The sequence below is a fragment of the Jaculus jaculus genome, chromosome 21 (assembly GCF_020740685.1).
Source record: "Jaculus jaculus isolate mJacJac1 chromosome 21, mJacJac1.mat.Y.cur, whole genome shotgun sequence".
Classification (NCBI taxonomy): Eukaryota; Metazoa; Chordata; class Mammalia; order Rodentia; family Dipodidae; genus Jaculus; species Jaculus jaculus.
This window is the reverse complement of record NC_059122.1, coordinates 4,961,799-4,987,285: the sequence shown is the minus strand read 5'-3', so window position 1 is coordinate 4,987,285 and position 25,487 is coordinate 4,961,799. Positions and strand designations below refer to the sequence as shown.

Below are 25,487 nucleotides of genomic sequence, written 5' to 3'. Positions count from 1 at the left end.
AGCACTCCAGAAGAAGGTACCACATGTAAAAATTCTGTGGGAAGCTGGATACGGGCACATGCCTTTAATCCCAGGCCGAGGTTGGAGGACCGCTGTGAGTTCAAGGCCTCTGAGACTACAAGTGAATTCCAGGTCATCCTGGGCTGGAGTGAGGCCCTACCTCCAAAACCAAAAATCTCCAGAGTGCCTGTGCTCTGGAGCGCGTGCTCCGTGTCTGGGAATGGTGACGCACACCTATAACCCCAGCATTTGGGAAGGGAAGCTCACTTCAACTACGGAGGGGGGCTCAAGGCCATCCTGGGCTACATGAGACCCTATGCCAAAAGAAAGGAGGGGCTGGTAAGACCACTTGATGCCCCAGTATGGGCTCAGATTGTTAGCACACCTCTGCCTCCCAAGTGCTAAGAATAAAGGCATGCGCCCCCATGCCCAGTAAATACATGTTTCTTATCATATGAGAGGGAGAGATCTAGAGAGAGAATTGGCACACCCCTTCTGTCACTGCGTGCACCGCCTTGTGTACATGCATCACCTTGTGCGTCTGGCTTATGTGAGTTGTGGGAAGTTAAACCTGGGTCCTTAGGCTTCACAGGTAAGCACCTTAACCACTAAGCCGTCTCCAGCCCAAATACGTAGATAATGCTATTATTCCCAGAAATCAGAAGTGGTTACAGGAAAATCCCATTGTCCGTGGTGGCATACCTGCTAGTGAGCTGTTGATCAAGGGGTCCCCTGAGACCTCCAAAACTTGGTTGCCCACCACAACTTGATGGTCAGACCCTGTTTCGTAAGGACACCACATGCTCTGGTTGCAGGGCACTGAAAAAAATCAAGCTGGAACTGAGCTGTCAGTGTACAAGGGAGATGGCTCAGCAAATATTTGCTTTCTAAAACACAGCCTGCGGTTGATTTCCCCAGTACCCATGGGAAGCCATATGCACAAGAAGACTATCTGCCCAGCTTTTTTTGGGGGGGGGGGGGAAGGAAGGAGGGTAGTTCAAGGTTGGGTCTCTAGCCCAGGCTGACCTGGAATTCACTATGTAGTGTCAGGGTGTCCTTGAACGCAAGGCGATCCTGCTACCTCTGCCTCCCAAATGCGGGCATTCAAGGCGTCTACTACCATGCTCTGGCCTTCCCCCCCCACACACACACACCAACTTTTATTTATTTGCAAACAGAGAGAGGATGGGCATGCCACAGCCTCTGGCTGCTACAGGTGAACTCCAGGCGCATGTGCAGTGCGTCTTGCAGCTGCCTTTATGTGGGAACTGCGGAATCGAACCGTGGTCCTCAGGCTTTGCAGGCAAACATCTTAACCGCATCTTAAACCAAATCCGCTGCACAGGACACTGTTTTGAAGGGACTGGGAGCCACAGGATCGCTTGCAGACGACCCCCCACTCGTCTGTGAGGGGGCGTGAGGCGCGAGCGCCTGGCGCGCATGCGCCGAGCGGCTGTGCGCGTAGGCGCCGCCTCCTTCCCCCCTCCCCCCCCGTAACTGGGCACGCCTTACCGCGACTGCGCCGGCGCGGGAGGTCGCTGCCAGGAAGTCTCGCGGGACGTGCCCCACGGCGCCTGCGCACTGCTCCACCCCCGCCGTCGCCCGGCTCGCGCGCAGGCGCACCGCGAGCCCCCGCTGGGCCGTGCGGTCACGTGTCCCGGCGTCAGCCGCCTCCCCCGGGCGGGTGCTTGCCGTGGGCGCCGCGGGAGGCCCGGCCGGTTCTCCGGGTCCGATCAGCCGCCGCCAGGTAGGCCGCGTGCCCGCCGTGGGGGAGCGCTGAGGGCGGCCGGGGGGGGGTGTGAGGGGAAGGACTGGGCGGGTGACGGGGTCAGCGCTGGGGGTCAGTACCACCGGGGGTCAGCGCAGGGATCGGGGTCAGTACCACCGGGGGTCAGCGCAGGGAGCCGAGGTCAGTACCACCGGGGATCAGCGCAGGGAGCCTGGGTCAGCACCACCGGGGATCAGCGCAGGGAGCCTGGGTCAGTACCACCGGGGGTCAGCGCAGGGAGCCTGGGTCAGTACCACCGGGGGTCAGCGCAGGGAGCCGGGGTCAGCACCACCGGGGATCAGCGCAGGGAGCCTGGGTCAGCACCACCGGGGATCAGCGCAGGGAGCCTGGGTCAGCACCACCGGGGATCAGCGCAGGGAGCCTGGGTCAGCACCACCGGGGATCAGCGCAGGGACCCTGGGTCAGCACCACCGGGGATCAGCGCAGGGAGCCTGGGTCAGCACCACCGGGGATCAGCGCAGGGAGCCTGGGTCAGCACCACCGGGGATCAGCGCAGGGAGCCGGGGTCAGCACCACCGGGGATCAGCGCAGGGAGCCGGGGTCAGTACCCCGGGGGTCAGCGCAGGGAGCCGCGGCCAGCACCACCGAGGGTCAGCACAGGGAGCTGCGCTCAGTACCACCGAGGGTCAGCGCAGGCCTTGGGGGTCAGCACACGAAGCCAGGGTCAGCGCCCACAGTCGGATCAGCGCAGGGAACCCAAGCCTGGTGTGGTAGCACACGCCTGCTCTGCCCGAATCGGGCTCGTCCCAGACCGGCTAGGCTCAGCGGGGCTTGTCCCTGCCGGGCTCACCTAGGCTTGGACAGGCTCAGCTCGGACCCAATTGAAACTTTCAATTTTGTCGTAATACATGCCTGGTCACACATGCCTTTAATCCCAGAATTTACCAGTGTGAGGTAACAGAGAGGACAGCCTGGGCAACAGAGTGAATTCCAACACAGCCTAGACAAGAATGACACCCTGTTTAAGAAATAAAATGGCCCTGAGAGGTGGCTTAACATTTAAGGCATTTGGCTGTGGGTTCGAGGCCAGCCTGAGGCTACATTCTACTGACAGGTCCAAGTGCTGACCCGGCTTCTGGCGCTAACCCAGGGCCTCGGTTCCCTTGCTGAGCCCTGCCTTGACACTGGCTAAGGTGCCACCTCTGGGTACCCATAACCCCGTGTAGTAGCCCTGTGGGGAGTTGTTCATGGATTCCTGTCCACCATGGAAGAGTTCCTTGAGGGTCTAGGTAGTATGTCACATTTCTCAAGCAAGCGCTTTTTTGGAATTCACTGTGTAGTTTTAGGGTTGCCTCGAACTCACAGTGATCCTCCTACTTCTTCTCCCAAGTGCTGGGAATAAAGGTGTGTGCCACCACGCCCAGTGCCTTTTTCTTTTTAATTTATTTGCATTTGAGAGACAAAATGGGCACACCAGAGCCTCTAGCCACTGCAATGTGCCACATTGTGCATCTGGGTTACGTGGGACCTGGAGAATCGAACCTGGGTCCTTGGGCTTCACAGGCAAGCGCTTTCAGCCACTAAGCCATCTCTTCAGCCCTATGTCAGATAACTGATGGTGAAAATGTTCTCTTGTTTCCCACCGGTAGCCACAGATAGCTACAGCCGTTGTGGACACTGTCCCTACTAATCCGGGCTGTGGACAGGACCCCTGTACTGCGTCTCCAATGCTCTCATTCCACGGTTGTTAGCGCATCCTGTGGGATGAATTACTGGTGGCCTGGGAGTGTGGGGTGCTAACCACATTGTTGCTACCTGCACCAATATAGAGACATGCTTCATTGTCGTACCTAGGCTGCCAAAATGCCAGGACCAAGACCTCGGAAAGGCCCTCGGACCAGTGGCCAGGGCGTGGCAGCCGCCAAGCAGGTATGGACAATCACCTCAACCCCTCAGTCAGTTTCATCTGGGGGACTCTATAAACAGCTTGGGAAAATTGGGTTTCCTGTGTGGTTTTCCTGTTCGTCCCAAGGTTGAGGCCCATAAAGACCTCTGGGTCTGGCCTGGGTGCCCATCCTGGGTTTGCTGTGACCACACCAGATGGATAATCTGGAGTGCTCGGGAGCCACCAAAACTTGAGGTTTTCTGATGGAAACTGCTTCACGGGCTCCTGCTGGCTGGTGTAGGGTGCCAGGATTTTAGGAATACAGCCAGCGAGAGACTGAGGAAGACTTTCTTCCATGCTTTCTCCATTTCTCCTGGGCCCAAGTTCCAAGATATCTTAGACTATTTTTGTTGTCTTAAAAAATAATAAGAGGTGTGCGCCACCACGCTCGGCACACACCTTTAATCCCAGCACTCGGGAGGCAGAGGTGGGAGGATTGCCATGAGTTCAAGGCCATCCTGAGACTACATAGTGAATTTCTCATCAGCCTGGCCTAGAGTGAGACTGTGACTCAGAAAATAATAATAATAGTGATAATAACAATAATCCTAGAACTAGGGAGGCTAATGCAGGATAATTGTGAGGTTCAGTGCTAGGCTATGTTACACTACCTGAACAACAACAAAAAAAGAGAGAAAGGGCTGGAGTGTTAGGTTGGAACAATACCTCAGGACTATGATAATTAACTGGTGTAGTTGGGAATAATGCTAAGTATTGAGCCTGCAACTACTGTTGTTTTAGTATTGGCATTATAATCTTTTTAACATTTTGTGTATTTATTTATTTTTGGGATAGAGAGAGGGAGGCAGATACAGAGAGAGAATGGGTGGACCAGGGCCCCCAGCCACTGCAAATGAAGTCCAGACACATACAATATGTCATGCATCTAGCGTACGTGGGTCCTGGGGAATTGAACCTGGGTTCTTTGGCTTTGCAAGCAAGCACCTTAACCGCTAAGCCATCTTTCCAGCCCTATTGTCTTTAAGTAATCTGAATGTTGCAGACCTCAATTTCCCTGTCTGCCCATTGGGGCCTCAAAGAGGAAGGAGCAACTGGCTGAGTCATTGGGAGCCCCAAGTCTGGCTTTGGGGCTGGGCTCTACCATGCCTCATTGGGTGTTTTAATTTCTCTCTCCTTTCATGGTTTAGGGATGGAACCCAGGGCTTTCAGCATGCTAGACAAACACTCTACCCAAGCCATTTTATTGCTTTTTATTTTTATTTTGGGGGATTTTCCAGGCTGACCTGAAATTCACTATGTAACCTCAGGCTGGCCTCAAACTCATGGTGATCTTCCTACCTCTGCCTCCCAAGAGTTCTGGGATTAAAGGCGTGCACCACCACGCCCCAGTTAATTTTTTAAAATTTATTTGCAAGCCAAGAGAGAGAAAGAGAGATAAAATAGGTGTACCAGGGCCTCCAGCCACTGCAAACAAACTCCAGACACATGTACCACTTTGTGCAGTTGGTCCTATATGGGCACTGGGGAATGGAACCTGGGTAGTTATGCATTGCAGGCAAACACCTTAACTGCTGAGTTATCGCCCCGGCTCTTATTTTTTATTTTTTAGAGATGGGAAGAGAGAGAGAGAATGAGTGTACCAGGGCCTGCTGCTACTGCAAATGAATCTCAGATGCATGTACCATCTTGTGCATCTGGCTGGGGACATGGCTTAGCAGTTAAGGCACTCGCCTGCAAAGCCAGAGGACCCAGGTTCAATTCCCCAGGACTCACGTTAGCCAGATGCACAAGGTGACACATACATCTGGAGTGTATTTGCAGTGGCTGGAGGCCCTGGTGCACCCATTCTCTCCCTCCCTCCCTCCCTCTCTCTCTCTCTCTCTCTGTCCCTCTCCCTCTCCCTCTTTGTCTCTCAAATAAATAAAAATATTAAAAAGAGAAACAGGGAGAAAAAAAAAACTCTCCTAGTAGCAGCCCTGAGCTTCTGCCTTGTCTGAGACAGGCTCTCATGTCTATGCTCCTGTGAACTCCAGCAGCCTAGCTGGCCCGTGAGCATTGGGGTTCTGCCTCTGCCTCCCGTTACCGCAGGCCAGTGAGGCTTGCAGTCATGTTCGTTCTCTCTCTCTCTCTCTCTCTCTCTCTGTGTGTGTGTGTGTGTGTGTGTGTGTGTGTGTGTGTGTGTGTGTGTGTTCTTTGTGGGTGGGTTTTGGGGATCTGAACTCCACAGTCAGGTTTGCTACACAGCAGCAGGCCGCTGTGACCACTGAGCTGTTCCCCAGGCCTGAATTAGATGATTTTAAGAGCCCTCCTCTGCCCTCAGCTGGGCCTTTTTGTCGAGTTCAGCCCGGAGGACCTGCTGGGGGCGGAAGACACCGAAGATGAAGGGGACCTGGAGGCGGAGCTGCTGGCCCTCACTGGGGAGGCCGGGAGTGCAGTCAGGAAGACAACACCCACGAAGCCGGGTGAGTGCTCACACCTGTGATGGAGAGGGTCGTTGGCTGGCAGACTGGAGGAGCCCCCAGCTCCCCTGGTTTCCACGTACGCGTATGATGGAGCTCCCTGCCCTCATGGACCAGTCAGGTCCCAGGGCACTAGACTTAGACTATAGCGGTCCAATGAGCACAGAAAGAATTGGGCACATTGTCAGTGGACAGAAACGTCAAATGAACCCAGCATGGTGGCACACACCTTTAACCCCAGCACTCGAGAGGCAGAGGTAGGAGGATCGCCATGAGTTCAAGGCCACCCTGAGGCTACATAGTGAATTCCAGGTCAGCCTGGGCTGGAGTGAGACCCTTCCTCAAAGGGACATAAAAATAGAAAAAAAAAGAAAAAAGAAAAAGAAAAAGGAATGTCAAATGACTAAATAAAATTTCCCTCTACAGTCTGGAAGAGGGTAGAGATTGAGGCATGACAAGGGTCTTTTTGTTTTTGGTTTTGTTTTGAGGTAGTGTCTCACTCTAGTTCAGGCTGACCCGGAATTCACTCTGGAGTCTCAGGGTGGCCTCGAACTCACAGCGATCCTCCTACCTCTGCCTCCCGAGTGTTGGGATGAAAGGTGTGCGCCACCACGCCCAGCTCTGACAGGGTTCTTTGGAGCTGGGTCCTAAGAGTAGAGTACTTTTCAGGTAGCACTTTGCTGAAGCAGGGATGGCACAGTTCTTGTCAGGTACCTTATTTCGGTTGCCCTCACTCCAGAACCCTCTTTTGCCAGCCCCTCTGCCCATGGACCACATTGAGAAGATGGCAGCAGACTGTCTGAGAGATGAGGAGGAGGAAGAGGAGGAAGAAGGCTTAGAAGAGGATGCAGAGCTGCTGGTGTGTGTGCTGGGCGGGTGCCCAAGCCCAGGCCTGGCAGAGGAGAGAGCTGTGTCCCTTTGTGGCTGGCTGGCAGGGTGCCCTGCCCTTCCCAGGCCTGTCTTCCCGGCCCCACAGCGACAGACTCGTCTCATGACTTCTGGTCTGAGCGCCCTACAGATGGGGTTCTTGGATGTGGAGTCCTCCCTGTCTTCAAGGCTCTCCTTGGTCAGGTTTAAGAAAACTACTTTGGGGCTAAAGAGATGGCTTAGCGGTTAAGCGCTTGCCTGTGAAGCCTAAGGACCCCGGTTCGAGGCTCGGTTCCCCAGGTCCCACGTTAGCCAGATGCACAAGGGGGCGCACGCGTCTGGAGTTCATTTGCAGAGGCTGGAAGCCCTGGCGCGCCCATTCTCTCTCTCTTCTTCTATCTGTCTTTCTCTCTGTGTCTGTCGCTCTCAAATAAATTTTTTTAAAAATTTTAAAAAAAAAAGAAAACTACTTTGGTAGAAGGGACTAAGCAAAAGTTTCCAACCGAGAAACCCTGCTGGGGATGAGTGTCCTTCGTTCTTTTTTGTCCTGGGTGGGGCCGTGAGGCCTTAAGCGCCTGAACGTTTCTTCCCAGACGGAGTTGCAGCAGGTCCTGGGTGTGGACGAGGAGGCAGCCTCAAGCCCCAACTTCTGCGAGGAGCAGGGACGGGAAGACTCTGAGCAGACAGCCCACCCAGGGGCCTCGGTCCCGGCCGCTCAGGTAGGGTCTGCCCGGAGGAATGGCCTCCGCGTGCCTTGGGTTCCGTGTGTTCCCGGACAGCGTGCGCGCGGCACGGCTCGCCCAGCAAGGTGCTGAGAGCTCTCCTCGCGCAGCTGGATAAGCAGGAGCTGCGCACGGACCGCCGCTGGAAGGCATTTCTTAGCCGCCAGTGACTGTCTGGACCTCGGTCTGGCTGACGGGCCCCCTGTCTCTCTAGTGGGTCTCTGCCTTACGCCGTGGGGTTGAGGCTCTGCTTTCTGCTGGAGTCCCAGAGCCCCGTCTTCTGGGGTAGCTTCCTTGCAGGGAGAGAGCGGCCAGGGCCTAGCTAGCCGTGGAGTGGCCGGCCCTGAGCTGACGTATGTGCAGGCTGGAGGGCTGCGGGCTCTGCTGGAGGAGCGGATCCACAACTACCGGGAGGCCGCGGCCGGCGCCAAGGAGGCAGGCGACGCTGCCAAGGCCCGGCGCTGTGAGCGAGGCCTGAAGGTGAACCCGGCTCTCGGGAGAGGACTCGGGGAGAGGGTAGTGGGCCAGGGGCCAAGTGTGCTGGGCACGGTGGGTTGCTGGCCTGTTTCCCAGCAGGACCCAAGCCCAGGTGGCTGCCTCGGTTTCTGGACTAGCTCTCTCCCATAGACCCTGGAGTCGCAGCTCGCCGCCGTGAGGAAGGGCCGGCAGATCAACGAGGATGAGATCCCACCTCCAGTGGCCTTGGGCAAGAAGCCCCCCACCGCAGCGCCCCCTGCCCTGGAGCCAGGTACCTGGAGACCCCCACATCCTGCCCGGTTTTCACAGCAGCCCCCCAGACAGAGGGACTGTGGGCACCAGGAATCCAAAGTGCACATCCTCCTTTGACGCGTGCGCCCTCTGTCTGGGCACTGGTTACTTCCCGTAGATCAAGCCCCTCAGCCCGACGCCAGCCTCCTGGGCAGCTCTGCTCTTCCCGCCCCGCCTGGTTCGGAGCCAGACCCGCGGGCCCTGCTGTTGACCCGACAGAAGGAGTACAAAGTGGCTGCCCTTGGTGCCAAGCGGGCTGGAGATGTAGACCGAGCCCGAGAGCTCATGAGGATTGGGAAGGTAGGGTCACCCGCTCAGAGGTGCTGTCCCAACTGCCGTTTCCCCATGGGGAAGCAGAAGCTCAGAGGGGGAGTGTGTGAGGCTGGCCTGCGGGGAGTTGGTCATTTCTGGTTCTTTGAGGTAGGGTCTCGCTGTAGCCCAGGCTGACCTCTTGACTCACTCCGCAGTCCTAGGCTGGCCTCCACCCCCCAAGTGCTGAGATTAAAGGTGTGCGCCGCCATGCCCGGCCGGAGGGGGTGTTTGCAAGCCAGGTTCTTGGGCTCCTGGGTTTATCTGCGCTCCTCCTCTCCTGCAGAGATTTGGGGCTGTCCTGGAGGCCCTGGACAAGGGCCAGCCTGTGGATCTGAGTGCCATGCCCCCGGCTCCTGAAGGTCAGTCGGGTGGCTGGGTCATCGCCTTAGGCTGGGGTTGCGTCCAGCCAGGACCCTGCCTACCCTGCTTCTCTGGATCCCCAGATCTGAAGGCCTTCCCACAAGCTTCAGAGGCCCCCACAGCATCCCCAGCCTTGTCCCCAGTCGTGGAGCGAGTGCAGCCAGTGATGGCCCCTGACATCCCAGCCACTCCAGGTAGGACTGATCAGTGGGACTGGAACGGGGACCTGGGCAGGGACAGGATGAGCTGATGGCTTCTCCGTTCCCCCTTCAAGGGGCCCCTGCAGAGCCACAAACGGTCCTGGACGCCCTTCAGCAGAGGCTGAACAAGTACCGCGAGGCGGGCGTGCAGGCCCGGGCCAGTGGCAACGAGCGCAAGGCCCGCATGCATGAGCGCATCGCCAAGGTGGGCCGTCGCTGCGCAGCCCCCACCCTGCGGCGGGCGCCTGTCCGTGGCTTGCTTCCCCCCCACCCGAGTCTCGATCTTTCCTCCGTGTGTCTGGGGCCCTCGCTGCCCCAGGCTCTCGCTCCCAGGCTCCTGTCCCCTGCCCCACGGGGAGGGGAGGGCTAGCCAGCCTCCCTTCCTCCTTTCCGTGTAGCAATACCAAGACGCCATGCGGGCCCATCGGGCAGGACGGAAAGTGGACCTGGCCGAGCTGCCTGTGCCTCCAGGTGCGTGGGGCTTGGCCTAGAGGCTCTCTGCAGTTTGTGAATAAGAAGGGGGAGAGGCATTCTTCATGCTGCCTGCCCCTCCCAGCCACGTGCAGTCAGAGCCGGGCGGGACCCGTGGCAGTGAGTGTGTCCCAGGGCCACCTCCTTGCTCCCTCTGCCCCCGTCTGTCCCACAGGGTTCCCCCCTATCCCCGGTCTGGAGCGCGCGGAGGGCGTCGAGGAGGACTCGGTGACGGTGGCTTTGGCAGCTGCGGAAGAACTGGTCTCTGCAGGTCCAGCCCTGGATGAGGAAGACGAGGATGAGGAGAAGGTAACACTAACAAGTCCAGTGAGCTAGGGACCCTCTCCTCCATTCCAGGGAGATAGACCAAGGCAGACTTAGGATTCAGTCCCCTTTTTTCCTTAAGTTTTTTTTGTTTTTTTGAGGTAGGGTCTCGCTCTGGGCCAGGCTGACCTGGAATTCACTATGTAGTCTCAAGATGGCCTTGACCTCACACCAATCCTCCTACTTCTGCCTCCCAAGTACAGGGATTAAAGGCAAATGTTTTCACACCCAGCAGAGAGGGAGGGAGAAAATGGGAATGCCAGGGCCTCCACCCAGTACAAAGGAACTCCAGATGCAGCGCCACTTTGTGCATCGGGCTTTATGTGGGTCCTGGAGAATCGAACCTGGGCGATCAGGCTTTGCAGGCAAGCGCCTTTAAGCGTCTCTCTGGCCCGGAGGCTTATAGCTGTGTGTTGAATAGGGCTCAGGAGGCAGAGGCACTGTGCCCAGGTCGCACAGTGCGTAGATGCAGCATTAGGGGAGCCCGAGTTGGACTGCCCCGGCCAAGAGGGAAGTGACCTCCTTCCCGGCTCCCTGCAGGCCGACACCCCATCTCGGGAGCCAGTGGCAAAGAAGCCAGCACAGCCTCTGGTCCCTGCACCCCATCTTCCCGAGATCAAGGCCTCAAGTTCTAAGGCGTCTCTGAGTCCGGCAGGTGAGTGGGACGGGAAGCAGGAGGAGGGAGGGTCTAGGGACAGGCGGCTGTGGCCCTCACTCTTGGCCCCTCCCTGCAGCCCGGGAGCAGCTGGCACTGCTGGAGGCCCGCAAGCTGCAGTACCAGAGAGCAGCCCTGCGGGCCAAGCGCGGGCAGGACCTGGAGCAGGCCAGAGCCCACCTGCGGGTGGCGAAAGGTCTCGAGGCCCAGATCAGCCAGGCCCGAGCAGGCCAAACTGTAGACCTGTCCAAGGTGAGCCCCGCCTGCTAAGTAGCAGGCCACCTTAGCCGCGGCGGCGGACCAGGCCGGGCAGAGCCCTGAACTAGTACAGCTTGTGGGCAGCAGTGGATGTGGCTAACGTGGCAGCGGCAGGACCTGTGCCTCGCTGCCCTTCCTGGCTCTGAGGGGAGCTGGGGAAAGGAAGGTGGGCTGCCTGTGCTCAGGGGACCGGGCAGGGCGAGGGCAGTGGGAGCCGTGTCCCAGCAGCAGAGAGTGGCACAGGAGGACAGGACACTACGACTGTAGGTTAGACAGTTAAGGGTCAGCCTGGGCTCCTGCTGACCGTGAGCTTGGGAGAGGAGTAGTGTGATTCTCGGGGCCCGAGGGCCCTTGTGACCTGGCAGGTCCCTTCACCACTGTCGGACGAGGACGGGGACTTCATCCTCATTCACCATGAGGACCTGCGGCTGTCCCAGAAGGCCGAGGAGGTGTATGCCCAGCTCCAGAAGATGCTCTTGGAGCAACATGAGGTCAGTAGTGCCTGTGTTCTGCTCCTTCCTTTCGGTGTGTGCCCTGGAGCAAGCCGCGGGGCGGAGAGCAGGTGGCGTGGGTTCAGCTCCCAGCTCGTCATCAGCGACGGTGTGGCCTTGGGCAAGGCTCTGCCCTCTCCAGACCACGCTGCCTTTCTGTGTACAATGGGATGACAAGCCCCCTTCAGGGTGGCTGTGGAGTGCGGACAGTGGAGCGCAGGGCGAGGTCTTGGTAGAAGAGGGTTGATCTGAGTTGCTGTCTGTCCCGCGAAGGGAGCGTAAGTGACTTTTCTTTCAGAGCTTACATGTCTTGTTGTGGAAGTTCAGATTATTACCGAACTTAAGCTAGAGAAGTTAGGAAGGCCGAGCTCTTGCCTGAGGAGGCAAGGTTTCCAGAAATGAGGAAGCCCCTGAAATGAGGTTCAGTATTGTTTTGGGGCACGGTCTTGCTGGCTAAGTAGCCAGTGTTGTCTTGGAACTCACAGTGGAGTCTGGTCCAGGCCCAGACTGGTCTTGAACTTGTGACCCATCTACCTTAGTCTCCCAAGTGCTATGATTATAGACCGCACCATCATGCCCAGCTGATTTTTTTTTTGAGGTAGAGTCCCACTTTAGCCCAGGCTGACCTGGGATTCACTATGTACTCTCAGGCTCCCTCAAATTCACAGTGATCCTCCTACCTCTGCCTCCCAAGTGCCATGACCACCATGCCCGGCTCGTCAACTGGTTTTGAAGGAAGGAGTTTGCTAAATGAATTTTGGGGAACTGCTGTCCTCAGAAGAAATGTTAAGAGTGGAGGTGGAGCTGGGCATGGTGACACACACCTGTGACCTCAGCACTTGGAAGGCTGAGGCAAAAGAGTTGCCACACGGTCTCGACCAGCCTGGCTGTCCAGGGAGACTGTTTGGGAGGAAAGTGAGGCCGACGGGCGCTCAGCGCCGTGCAGGCGGGCGGCAGGGGAGCCGCGGAGGGGCCGCAGAGGTCCGCTGTGAGCTTCGAGAAGTCAGCTTCGAGGGCCAGTCTCCTAAGCCCTGCTCCGGCTCTGGGGTCACTCTGGGCCCCTCTTTCCAGAAGTGCCTGCTCTTCTCCAAGCAGTTCATGCACCAGGGCAACGTGGCCGAGACTACTCGGTGAGTGCCAGGGCCGGGTTGGCGCTGGTGAGGAGGGGAGAAGCCAAGCCTTGCCCTGCTGCCACGTGAAGCCCTTCCCGGCAGGTTTGAGAAACTCGCCCAGGACCGCAAGAAACAGCTGCAGATTCTCCAGCTGGCCCAGGCCCAGGGCCTCGACCCTCCCAGCCACCACTTTGAGGTGAAGACCTTCCAGACTGTGAGGTGCCAAGCCTAAGCGGGACGGGCGCTCCGCAGGGGTGGGGAAAGATGGGGAGCACTCCGGGAGGCTCTCCCGTCCTTAGTGAGGCTCCCCAGCGGTGTATGCACCAGGGCAGGGGCGCAGCAGGACATGGTGCCTATCGGCCAGCAGCTCAGAGCTGTGGCGGTGGGGACAGACCGGGCACTGCCCTCTGGGCCACCACTCAGCTGGGTAGGCGGGCAGTACCCAGGCACTCTCCTTCACTCTGCTCTCTCCTTGTGGGCCGTAGGATCTTCTCAGAGCTCAACAGCACGGAAATGCATCTGATCATCGTCCGGGGAATGAACCTCCCAGCCCCGCCAGGTAAGCCCGAAGGGGGCTCTTGCCCACGCGTGCCAGTGGTTGGGTGGCCACCAGGCTCCTCTGACCTGAGCCCTTCCTCTCCCAGGAGTGACCCCTGACGACTTGGACGCATTTGTGCGCTTTGAGTTTCACTACCCTAACTCGGTGAGGCTCTGGTGGGGTTGGTTCCTCTGCACCCCAGGACGCTGTGGTCAGGTTCTGCCCAGCCTGAGAAGCTGTCTGCAGGGGGGCTCGGGACCTCTGGCCCGTTTCCTTTGGGGGTGCTTCCGTCACCGCCGCCCATGGGTCCTGCTCCCGCACACCTGTGATTTGTGCTATCTTGATTTCTTCCCACTGCTTTAGGACCAGGCTCAAAAGAGCAAAACGGCTGTGGTTAAGAACACAAACTCCCCAGGTGAGTGACCACCACGTCAGGAGCCACATCTGTTGGCTTGCCCCATCCGAACCAGGAAACAAAGGGAGGTGTTGTTAACACGTGTTACGTAATTGAGAAAACTGAGGCTTGAGGCTAGTTGAGGTAAAGGGACTTGTCTAGGGCCTTCATATGAGAGCAGTGTTAAAAATGGGGCTTGAAGCCTGACATAGCGGCATATGCACACCTTTAATCCCAGCAATCAGGAGACAGTTAGGAGCATCATCGTGAGTTCAAGGCCACCCTGAGACTACACAGTGAATTCCAGGTCAGCCTGGGCTATAGTGAGACCCTACCTCAAAAAAAAAAAAAAAAAAAAAAAAATATATATATATATATATATATATATATATATAAAAAGAAAGAAAAAATGGGGCTTGAATGCTGGGCATGATGGTCCACACCTTTAATCCCAGCACTTGGGCAGCAGAGGTAGGAGGATCGCTGTGGTTTTGAGGCCACCCTGAGACTACATAGTGGTTTCCAGGTCAGCCTGAGCTAGAGTGAGACCCTATCTCAAAAAAAAAACAAATAAAAGTAGAGCTTGAATATGAGCATGGTGGCGCACGCCTTTAACCCCAGCACTTGGGAGGCAGAGGTAGAAGGATCACTCTGAGTTCAAGGCCAGCCTGAGACTAGAGTGAGTCCAGGTCAGCCTGGCCTAGATTGAGACCCTGCCTAGAAAAAAAAGGGAAAAAAAACACACAAAAAAGACCCCTCCAAAAAAGAAATGAATGAACAAGAATTGAACCAAGAAATTCTCACTTCATGTTCCAAGTCATTGCCACTTTTGTTACAATATTTCTCCCAGGATAATGAAACTTAAGGTCAGAAAGTACATGTTCCGCCTTCTGCTGGCAGCCATGTTGAATTGCAGGCATAGTGACCCAGATGAGAAGCTGGGCCTGGGCTTCCATTTCCACTAACCCAGGCGTTTCCTAGAAGCGAAGCCCCCTCCCCGCTTACCTTCTCCCCCGTTTTGCAGAATTCGATCAAGTCTTCAAACTCAATATCAACCGAAACCACCGTGGCTTCCGGAGGGTGATCCAGAGCAAAGGAATGAAGTTCGAGATCCTCCACAAAGGGTGAGGCTCTGTCAGCCTCCTGGGCAGGGGGCGTGGTGAGGAAAGAGTGGAAACTCTGACCCTGCTGCCTCTGCGTTGCCTTGCCCGGTTCAGTCCTGCCCCTGTGCCCATCTAACCCCCGGCTACCTCTCGCCCCCCAGGTCCTTCTTCAGAAGTGACAAGCTGGTTGGTACAGCACACCTGAGATTGGAGCGGCTGGAGAAGGAGTGTGAGATCAGAGAGATTCTGGAGGTAGGGCTCCGGGAGTGGCGAGAAAAGGGCTGGTGCCAGGCGTGGTGGCACACGCCTTTATGCCCAGCACTCGGGAGGCAGAGGTGGGAGGATCACTTGAGTTCAAGGCCAGCCTGGGCTACAGTGAGACCCTATCTCAATAAAACCCCAAAAGAAAGAGAGAGAGAGAAAAGAGCTAGTAAGCACACAGTGTGAGTCCCTTGCGGGCTCCCTGTAGTGTGCTGTGGCGAAGGTGGCATCTCCCGTCACAGACGGAAGAGCCTGGAGCTCTGAAGCAAGGACTGGTCCATGTGGCCCCACTGAGGGTGGGTGAATCTCTCAGGCCTGTGGCCGTACTGTTAAGTTGAATTTGCACTGAAGGGGTTCTAGTCCTGACTGCCACAGTCAGTCTCTTCTCTCTGGGCCATCATTGAAATGAGGTGTAGGCTCTGGTTTTCAGGGTGCCCCTTGAAGCCAGTGATTCTCATAGGAGTTGCCATGAGGATCGAGGGAAAACCAAGTAGAGCTCTAGGTTTCATTCTTTCTTTCTTAAGTCTTAATCCAGGCTGACCTGGAATTCACTATGTAGTCTCAAGCTGGCTTTGAACTCACAGTGATCCTCCTACCTCTGCCTCCTGATTGCTGGGAGGGATTAAACATATGCATGGGCATGACGGTCCACACCTTTAATCCCAGCACTTGGGCATGCCCTGCAGAGAGAGAGAGAATGGGCATGCCAGGGCCTCCAGCCACTGCAGAGGAACTCCGGATGCACACACTACCTTGTGCGTCTGGCTTATGTTGGTCCTGGGGAATGGAATGTGGGTCATTGGGCTTTACAGGCAAGCGCCTTAACTGCTGAGCCATGTCTCCAGCCTGAGCTCTGGGTTTCTCAGTGCTTCAGTCAGAGCACTGGTGCTTGTCTAGATGCGTGTTTTCCTTTGCAAGAGTTAACTAACTTTGTAAGAGTTAACCAGGCGTGGTGGCATAAGGTTTTAATACCAGCACTCGGGAGGCAGAGGTAGGAGGATCGCCATGAGTTCGAGGCCACCCTGAGACTACACAGTGAATTCCTGGTCAGCTTGGGCTAGGGGGAGACACGACCTCAAAAAAAAAAAAAAAAAGTAAAAAAGAAGAGTTAACTAGATTAAGCATTCCACCACCTTTCGTACTGCAGGAAGGAGGCAGCCTGTCCTTATATGTCAGGATGTCCCAGCTGCTTTTGTTCCTTTCCCGGGACCCTCAGGATCTGTGCCCACAGTGCGTCCCCTCCGTTCCCACCTTCTCCTCTGTGGTTGTCCCAGGTCTTGGATGGAAGGAAGCCTACTGGAGGGAAGCTGGAGGTGAGGGTGAGGCTGCGGGAGCCCCTCAGCGGCCAGGACGTGCAGATGGTCACCGAGAACTGGCTGGTCCTGGATCCCAGAAGCCGGTGAGGTTGCGCCTCGCTGGGCCTCGTACAAGGTCTGCACTGCCGTTTGCTGCCAGGTCCCGAGGAGACGCTGGTCATGGTTCTCCTCCGTGAGAAGAGCAGGCGCAGAGCTGTTGCAGCTCATGAACTGTGTCCCTGTTCCTCAGTGCCCGCGGGGGAGGGTGGTGCCCAGCCGAGGGGCACCGTGCAGGACGTGCTGCAGTCTGCGGCTCGCTGGGTGACTCTGCATGTGCTGCGCTCTGGGCCTGGTTAGGAGCAGCCAGCGCTGGAGAGTGGCCAGCAGTGGTGGGCACCAGCCGGCCGCCTCTGCCTTGCAGGCTGAAACGCCTGGGCACCAAATGCTGCTGCCAGAGCTGCTTGGCCCCAGCCATGGCCCAGGCAGCCTCCCTCTCCTCCCTGCCCAGCCCAGGAGCTCTTCTCGCGCCCCCCCCCACACACACACACACAGGGGCCCAGCAGTCCTGCTGCCCCGAACCTCCGCTGAGCCCCTGGGTGCAGCTCGGCCTGGCCGTGCTGCCCCGCTGGTGGATGTGCCTTCAACGGATGGGCCTGCCAGGGTGGGTATGGGAGAGCTGCAAGTGTTGGGGTCCCTGCCAAGTAAGATGGGGATACTGTCCTCCCTGTGCCTTTGTCCTGACTGCTGCTGCTCCGCCCTGCTCCTCCTGGGACTTGGGACCAGGAAAGCTTCTCTGGGTACGGCCTACTGGAAACGTGTGTCTTGGGTTGGGTCTCTGTGCCTAAGATGACACTGTTAACTAAGGGAAAAGAAAAAAAATATAAATATATATATACAAATATATATATATATATACACACGTGTGTGTAACTTATGTTAACTAAGGGGAAAAGGAAAAAGTACGTGGTTTTACATCATGGCAGGACGATTGGACTCTAGCCACACCGTAGAGCGCCCCTGTTAAGCCCTAGGACCCATCGCTGTCTAAAAGCCAACCGAGGCCGGGCGTGGGGACGCAGCCTTCAATGCCAGCGTTCGGGAGGGCGAGGGAGGAGGAGCTGGGAGTTCGAGGCCAGCCTGCTTCAGCAGAGAGAAGCCCGAGCGCCGCAGCTGTGCGGTGCTGCTTGGAGCGCTCTGCCCTTGGCTGCCTGCCGCGAAAGCCCTCTTCTGTCCTAGAGGTCCTGGAGCCTTGTGTGCTGGACGTGAGCGGAGACGGAGGGAGGGACGGTGGCCACAGACTTCAGGTCAAAATTGCAGGGAAATACATTGCTTAGAAATACTCCCAGCTTACCCTCTATTTTGAAGCATTCAAAGTTCAGCAAAGTATTCAAGATTTTTCTGTGGAGGGGGGCTTGTTTTTCAAAGTAGGATCTCGCTTGAGCCCAGGTTGACCTAGAATTCACTCTGTAGTCTCAGGGTGGCCTCGAATTCACGATGATCCTCCTCCCTCTGCCTCCCGAGTGCTGGGATGAAAGGCGTGCGCCACCACGCCCGGCTTCATGACCATTTTTTATTTTCTTCCTTTTTGGTTTTGTGAGACAGGGCTTCACTCTGTACGTGCAGGCTATCATGGAACCTGCTGTGTATTCCAAGCTGCTGGGCTCGAACCTGTGGCAGCCCGCCCGCCTTGGCCTCTTGGGTGCTGCGATTACAGATATGAGTCGTCACGCCCAGCTCCCAGCACCTCCACAGACAGGGCGTCAGCAGTTACACGTGTGGGACAAGCAGTAATCTGGACAAAGAGGGCGGGTCACCTGCCTTCATGACCCAGGGGCTGGAGAGATGGCTTATAGGTTAAGGTGCTTGCCTGGGAAGCCTAGGGACTGAGGTCAATTCCCCAGTACCCACGTAAGCCAGCTGCACCAAGTGGCACATGTCTCTGGGGTTGGTTTGCAGTGGCCTGAAGCCAATTCTCTCCCCTCCCCCCATCTTCTCTTTTCTCTCTCTCTCAAATGAATAAATGAAGTGACCCTGAGCAAAGAGGGTTGGCCAGAAGAGTTCTGGCCCTGCCTAGTTTCCCTCTTAGGATTTGCATCCTACTGATGCTTGCCGAAGTGGTGTCCCCTGGGGTTACCCTCAAATCATAACTCCAGTTCCAGTTGCGCTGTTCCCCAGCTACGTCTATCGACAGGCCCTGCTAGAAATGTCCGTCGTCTAAGGCTTATGGACTTTGCAGCCAGTTCGGGGTACCCCCAGGCGGGGTCTCGCTCTAGCCCAGGCTGACCTGGGGCTCGCTCTGTAGCCAAGGGTTGGCCTCAAACTCCAGGCGATCCTCCAACCTCGGCTGGGAATGAAGGCGTGCGCCGCTACGCCCGGCTCCGTTTCAGTCCCGCCTCACTGCTCTCTCTGCTCATGGAAAATCAACCTCGAGGCTGAAGAAATGCAGACAAAGCCGCCCACTGGATTTGGGCTCTTAAAAGGGCGTCGTTGTAACCAGGCAATGTGTGGGGTGAGGCAGAGGCCCAGAGAACCTCATCATGTCCTAAGATTTATCCACATACAGTGACCAAATGACTACTAAAGGGCAGCTGGGAAGGAGCCACAACCCAAATTACTTTGTAACTTTACACTCTCTTTGGCCTAATGTACCATTTTCTTCTGAATGATCTGAATAGAATATGGGAGGAATTTGGGCTACGGGGATGGCTTAGTGGTTAAGGCATTCAACCTCAAATCCAAAGGACTCAGGTTTGATTCCCCAGGACCCACATTAGCCAGATGCACAAGGGGGTGCATGCATGTTTGTTTGCAGTGGTTGGAAGCCCTGGCATGCTCACTCACTCTCTCTCTCTCTCTCTCTACTTCCTTACCTCCCTTTCTTTCTATCAAATAGGTAAATAAAATATTAAAAAAGAATACGAGAGGAATTTGTCTTAGAATCGGGAAGTTTGTCTCACAAAGGAAAAATCTGACTTCCACATTACTATCCCTTTCACCCAGCGCCTGCCCCTGGGAAACCTGCATGGTGGGTCTCCACTTCTGAAGGCTTGTGTCCAAAGATTTGTGATTTGTGGCATCCCCTTAAAAATAAAAAAGATTTTTGCCACTTAAGTAAGGCCAGCCACTTTGAGTTGGAAACTATGGGGCTGGGACTGGCAGATCCAGGAAGCACTGTACCTGGTCCAGGCCCGTCCCCAGGTTAACCAGCGTCGTACCCGTGCTCCAGAGCAGTCACTGGAGCTGAGGTGCACAGCATCCTAACCCTTGTCCCTCTGCATGTAGCCCTCCAGACACTCCTAGCTGCTGTTGATTGGAGCCTTAGTGAGACAGACACCACTACCGTCACAAACGTGTTAGCTCCTGAAGCAACAATTGGATTGTGGGCTGGAGAGATGGCTTCATGGTCAAGGCGTTTGCTTGCAGAGATAAAAGACCCCAGTTTGATTCCCCAGGACCCATGTAAGCCAGCTGCACAAGGTGGCACATGCGTCTGGAGTTGGTTTGCGGTGGCTGAAGACCCTGAGCTCCCGTTCTCTTCCTCTTCCTCTCTCTGCTTCTTTCTCTCGCTCTCTCAGATAAATAAAAAAGAAAAAAAGGTTTTTTTTTTTTTTTAAAGTACAGGATTTAAAACAAAATAAATAAAAGATGGGCTGCTAGAAAATCATAAATTGGGTGTCAGGTGTCAGGTGACCACTTAACGGGGACCCACCAGCAGGAACCAGTTTGGGTGGGAGAAACAGGAGATGGGCACTGCCACACAGTTCAATGTCTCTACCAGGCCGAGAGCCAAGACTGAGGGCAAGCACCAGGCACAGCAGTGTGCCCACGTAACCCCAGCGTTTGGGAGGTGGAGGCAGGAGGATGGGGTTCAAGGACATCCTCAGTTACACAGGGAGTTCGAGGTTCACCTGGGCCACATGAGGTAGGGAAAGAAAAAACAAATGGAGAAACTGCATTGCCTAGCATTTGAGAAGCATACACTATTTATGTTTTGTTTGTTTTTGGTTTTTGAGGTAGGGTCTCACTCTGGTCCAGGCTGACCTGGGATTCACGATGTAGTCTCAGGGTGGCCTCGAACTCACGGCGATCCTCCTACCTCTGTCTCCTGAGTGCTGGGATTAAAATCATGCGCCACCACACCTGGCCAGTTTTTGAATTTTAATAAATTCCCAGGATAGTTAGTAAAACTGTTCACCTTCAGTTTAGGAGCTCTATATGCATCTTGTTTAAGTCTAGAAAATTCTGTCTAGTTAGGAATAGCTCAGTATTTCACGTCGGTTAAATATACATTAGATAAAACCGAAGATAAGGTATTGAAACAAATGGAGCGTTCTTGGTTTCATGCCCAACTACCCTTGAAGACACGAGTTATGCCTGGACCTGACGGCACAGGGCACAGCTTGCCTGTGGAGGGTCACAGAGCTGCTGCACTGGTCCAGGCGGAAGATGCGCTACGGGGAACAGGCCAGCCACTGGCTGCTCCCGCTCAACCTGAGCACCAGATGCGCGGTTTCTGTTAAACGCGTCCGGTTCTTGTCAGGTTGCTGGGGGCCGGGGGCACCTTAGAAACGCTGTCCTCCTGCACCTTCAGGGAGAGGAGGGAAGGTCCCAACCACACTGGTCTACAGTTTCCATCCGCAAAGGCTGCAGAGAGGCAGATGTGGAATGTCCAAGACAGGGAGGAACCTGTTTTGCCTGGGCTTTGACGAGTCCAAAGTCACAAGTGAGTCATCCTACAGCCGTTTTATTTATTTATTTTAATTTACTTATTTTTGTGGTAGTCTCTCACTCCAGTCCAGGCTGACCTGGAGGTCACTATGTTGTCTCGGGGTGGCCTCAAACTCCCAGCGATCCTCCTACCTTTGCTTCCTGGGTGCTGGGATTAAAGGTGTGTGTCACTATGCCCAACTTAGTAGTTTTTCATACTAAGTTGTGAAATCTATTTACTCTGTGGCCAAAATAAATATTTAACAAAAGATAAAAAGTGTTATCACATGTGTCCTGGGTAAACCAGATCTTGGTTTCTAATACTATGCCAGGGTGGGCTGGAGAGATGGCTTAGCAGTTAAGGTGCATGCCTGAGAAGCCTAATGACCCTGGTTCAATTCTAGGCCCCATGTAAGCCAGATGCACACAATGGTGCATGCATGTGGAGTTTGTTTGCAGTGGCTGGAGGCCCTGGTGCGCCCATTCTCACTCCTCTCTTCCTCTAATATGTAAAAAAAAAATTTAAATCTTTAAAAAGAAAAAAAAAAAAAAAAAACAGGGGCTCCAAGAAGATAATACTGATTACAAGCCCAGGACAGGGTAAGTACAGTAATACAAGATTAGCCTGGAACATTGTGTTAGACTACAAAAGGAAAAAAAAAATTTAAGTATGGGGGGGCCTGGAGAGATGGCTTAGGGGTTAAGGCATTTGCCTGCAAAGCCAAAGGACCTCAGTTTGATTCCCCAGAATCCAGTAAGCCAGATGTACAAGGAGCCGCATGCGTCTGGAGTTTGTTTGCAGTGGCTGGAGGCCCCGCCACTCATTCCCTTTCTCTTTTTCTCTCTCTGCCTCTTTCTCTCTCTTTCAAATAAATAAATAACAAGAGTATGCACAAGGATGTAGGAGGCAGCCTGAAGGTGCTCTAAAGCGGAGGCCATTTGAACACAAAAATGATTCATTAGAACTACTAAAAAAAACACCCATGAGACCAAAATGAAAATCCAACGAATATAAACAAGGACACAAGGAGGACTTCTGTTTACAGGTTGATAAGCCCAGCTCTAAAGAGGGAGTGCGGGGTTCGAAAGTCATTTTGCAGCTGTGATAGTAAAAGACCAGAGCAGGTAACGGCAAGGGAATGTTTCCATGAATGAGGGATCAGCGAATAGTCATCTTGACCAGGACATATTTACCGTGGCGATGATTCTGGCCAAGAATGCAGGATCTGGTCAGATTCTAACTGAGGAATCACTCAAGATGAGGTATTTTCTACTAAAAAACAGAACGGGCGGGGGGTATCATCACAAAACACCCATGCCATAAGAGACAAAGAGCCGGGTGTGGTGGCGCAAGCCTTTAATCCCAGCATTCGGGAGGCAGAGGTAGGAGGATGGCCGTGAGTTCAAGGCCACCCTGAGCCTACATAGTGAATTCCAGGTCAGCCTGTACTAGAGTGAGACCTTACCTCGAAAAAAACAAATTATAAAATAAATAAAAGACAGCAAGTCATGAGAGCTACAAGATCCTAGGCTGGAGGTTGTGGACTTATCTGATGGTGAGAGTTTACCTGCATTTCCTATGAACGGTAAAGGGTTTCCTTGTACACATCTTAATCTGAAATGTGTCAGGATTCTAGAAGCAAGGAGAAAGATAAACACTGACAAACGGGGAAAAATGTTAACACATGAACAATACATCTAGATAAAGTACTTTCCTAGAAGCTCGATTTCCCGGTGTCATGGTTTGGAACATACATCTAGCTAGCATGTGGTGATTGAGAGCCTCAGGCACACTTTGTCAGCCTTCACAGAAGGGCTCAGGGTCCATCTGCCCGTCACTTAAGACAGCTGCGCTCAACTCTGCTGTGATAATGACCTGTTTTCTCCGAGTCACCCATGGCCACAGGACTAGATACTCCCTTTGGTCTGATTCCTCTCACTGAGTAATATGAAAGACATGAGATCTGGGCTTGAGGGATGGCTCAGCAGTTAAGGCACTTGCCTGCAAAACCTAACAGTCCAGGTTCAATTCCCCAGTGCCCACGTACAGCCAGATGCACCAAGTGGTGCATGTACCTGGAGTTTGTTTACAGCCGCGGGAGGCCCTGGCACGCCTACTCTGGCTGTTTCTGTTCTCTTTTTGCTAGCCAATAAATAAAAATATTAAAAGAAAAACCATGAAGCAGTGTGAGCATGACTTTAATCCCACCACTTGGGGAAGCAGAGGTAGGAGGATCCGTGAGTTCGAGGCCACCCTGACACTACAGAGTGAATTCCAGGTCAGCCTGAGCTAGAGAGAGACCCTACCGCGAAATAAAACGAAAAACAAACAAACAAAGAACATGAGATCCATGATGTGTTTTTCTTGACAGCTGTGATGTCACTGGAACAAGGTGTCACATTCTTTTTATACCAATTCTGTAGAAGTGCAAACTGAATGCTTCAGTTTACTTTCCTCCCACCCTGGCCTTGGTGAGGGCTGCACCCCTTGAAGCGTTCGAGCTCATGACCTTAAGTACTCTGGAGAGAGGAGCGGGTTCTCGGCTGGGCGGTGACGGAGGGGATTAGCTGCAAAGGTAGCGGAACTGCTGTGCAGTGACAGAAGCTGTCCAGGTCTCGGGGGACAATGCATAGAAGACCTAGAATCGGGGAACATCAGTCCCCCCCCACCCTTTCCCACCCTCTCCCCCAGATCCCTACTCCCACCCTTCTTCTCCCCGGTCCCCATCAATAGTGTTAACAAAAGCTCCATCTTCCAGTTGTAAAGTGCAAATGGTCCAGGTGTGGCTGCCGCTGCGGGAGGCGGGCGCGGAGAGGGCCGGGTGGGCGCGGAGAGGGCCGGCGGGCGGTGCTCACGAGGCGATGCTTTCCAGGAGGTAAAAGATGAGCTCCAGCACGACGGGGCCCTCGCTGAGCTGGCAGGCCCCGCCGTGGATCACGGGCACCAGGGCGCTGTCCAGGTCCTTCATGTACTGAGAGGGCAGGGGCTGGCCATTGCTGCCCGCCTGGTAGCCAACCTGCGCCACAGAGAGGACAGGGCAAGTTACGGGACTGTGTGTGTGTGGGGGGGGGGGGTGTGGAATCAGGTGACCCCATAACCTCATGTGTTCTGAACCCTTGCTCCCCAGCTGGTGGTGGTTTGGGAGGGGGAGCCTCGCTGCAGGAGGTGGGCTCTTGGGGGAGGGCTCAGGGGTGTCATAGCCGGATGTGGCCCCTGCCAGATCCTGCCTCACTTCTGGCTGCTGCTGTCCCCTGCTGTGGCAGAGGCGACGTCCAGCCTCTGCTCACCCCTGCTTCCCCTGCCACCGTGAAGCTGCCCCCCGAGACTGAGGCACAGCGAACCCTTTCCCCCCATCAGCTGCTTTACTCCAGCACCGACAAGGTCACCACAGCCCGGACAGAGATCTCCCCGGAGGCCTGAGAGCCAAGCCCACTGGACACGGGGCAGAGCACACACACTCTTCCTCCTCCCTGAATGGGCACTGATCGGGCCAATGTCTCTTTATTCCTCCTGACCACTGATGGCGGGTCTGGGCTAGTCACCTCATGTGTTAAGGTCTGTTTCCCGGGAACATAAGTGAGGCCCGTGGAGAAATATGGACAGGCAGAAATAACCTAACTTTTGGCCAGTCGTGGTGGCGCACACCTTTAATCCCAGCACTGGAGACGCTGAGGTAGGAGGATCACAGTGAGCTTGAGGCCAGCCTGGGACTTCAGTGAGTGCCACGTCAGCCTGAGCTAGGGTGAGACCCTACCTCCAAAGGGGCTGGGAGAAGGAGCCAGGCGTGGTGGTGCACACCTTTGATCCCAGCACTTGGGAGGCAGAGGTGGGTGGATCACCATGAGTTCAAGGCCACCCTGAGATTACATAGTGAATTCCAGGTCAGCCTGGGCTAAAGTGAAAGCCTACCTCAAGAAATCAGAAAACAAACACAAACAAGGGAGGTGCTGAGAGGATGGCAAAGTGGTTAAAGGCACTTGTTTGTCAAGGCTGAAAGCCTGGGTTTGATTTCCCAGTACCCACATGACTGACAACGTGGCACGTGAGTCTGGAGTTGGTTTGCATCAGCAAGAGGCCCTGATATGCCCATTCTCTTTGCTCTCCCTCGAGGTGGAGAGTCAGAAAGAATGGGCACACCAGGGCTTCTAGCCACTGCAACCAAACTCCAGACACATGTGTCACTTTGTGCACCTCACTTTGCATGGGTCCTGGGGAACTGAACCTGGGCTGTCAGGCATTGCCAGCTAGCGCCATAACCACTGAGCCAGATCCCCAGCCTATGTTGTATTTTTTTTTATGGAGGGGGGAGGGTTCTTTTGGGGCTTGTGAGGTAGGGAATTCACTATGTAGTATCAGGCGTCCTCAAACTCCTGATGATCCACCTACCTCTGCCTCCCGGGTGCTGGGATTAAAGGCGTGCGCCACCATGTCTGGCTTGTTATGTATTTTTTTAAATCTTAATTTATTTATTTGAGAGCAACAGACAGACACAGAGCATAAAAGAGGCAGATAGGTAAAGAGAGAATGGGTGTGCCGGGGCCTCCAACCACTGCA

The 25,487-nt window shown here is 55.0% G+C and overlaps 2 protein-coding genes across 6 annotated transcripts in view; one reads left to right on the top strand and one right to left on the bottom strand.

Moving 5' to 3' along the window:
* The first annotated feature begins 1,663 nt into the window (after positions 1 to 1,663).
* On the top strand, positions 1,664 to 17,668 carry Cc2d1b (coiled-coil and C2 domain containing 1B). 2 transcript variants are annotated; one of them, XM_045139254.1, is made up of 24 exons: positions 1,664 to 1,747; positions 3,584 to 3,658; positions 5,956 to 6,097; positions 6,850 to 6,953; positions 7,555 to 7,680; positions 8,047 to 8,163; positions 8,311 to 8,431; positions 8,570 to 8,751; positions 9,047 to 9,122; positions 9,207 to 9,317; positions 9,398 to 9,528; positions 9,722 to 9,794; positions 9,970 to 10,103; positions 10,659 to 10,773; positions 10,853 to 11,025; positions 11,397 to 11,522; positions 12,594 to 12,652; positions 12,737 to 12,853; positions 13,120 to 13,193; positions 13,279 to 13,337; positions 13,536 to 13,587; positions 14,591 to 14,690; positions 14,831 to 14,921; positions 16,205 to 17,668. In XM_045139254.1, exons 2-24 carry the CDS (start codon positions 3,593 to 3,595, stop codon positions 16,331 to 16,333), a joined length of 2,478 nt encoding a protein of 825 aa, XP_044995189.1. In that variant the 5' UTR covers positions 1,664 to 1,747; positions 3,584 to 3,592; the 3' UTR covers positions 16,334 to 17,668. The 2 variants fall into 2 exon arrangements, 1 of the variants encoding a protein (XP_044995189.1); XR_006634490.1 differs by lacking the exons at positions 14,831 to 14,921; positions 16,205 to 17,668 and having other exon boundaries at positions 12,737 to 12,830; positions 14,591 to 14,680.
* A 5,973-nt stretch (positions 17,669 to 23,641) lies between these two features.
* The window catches only part of Zfyve9 (zinc finger FYVE-type containing 9), a 119,691-nt gene continuing 117,845 nt past the window's right edge, over positions 23,642 to 25,487 (bottom strand). For all 4 annotated transcript variants that reach the window (XM_045139203.1, XM_045139204.1, XM_045139205.1 and 1 more), the window contains one exon: positions 23,642 to 23,949. In XM_045139203.1, the coding sequence (XP_044995138.1) occupies positions 23,785 to 23,949 (165 nt within the window). In that variant the 3' untranslated portion in view covers positions 23,642 to 23,784. The remainder of the gene's footprint in view (positions 23,950 to 25,487) is intronic.

Excerpts from the sequence above, each read along its gene's own strand:
- Cc2d1b (XM_045139254.1), top strand. The coding sequence starts at position 3,593 with ATGCCAGGACCAAGACCTCGGAAAGGCCCTCGGACCAGTGGCCAGGGC. Across the intron at positions 6,954-7,554 it reads AAGAGGATGCAGAGCTGCTG|ACGGAGTTGCAGCAGGTCCT; the intron begins GTGTGTGTGCTG and ends GTTTCTTCCCAG. Across the intron at positions 11,026-11,396 it reads AAACTGTAGACCTGTCCAAG|GTCCCTTCACCACTGTCGGA; the intron begins GTGAGCCCCGCC and ends GTGACCTGGCAG.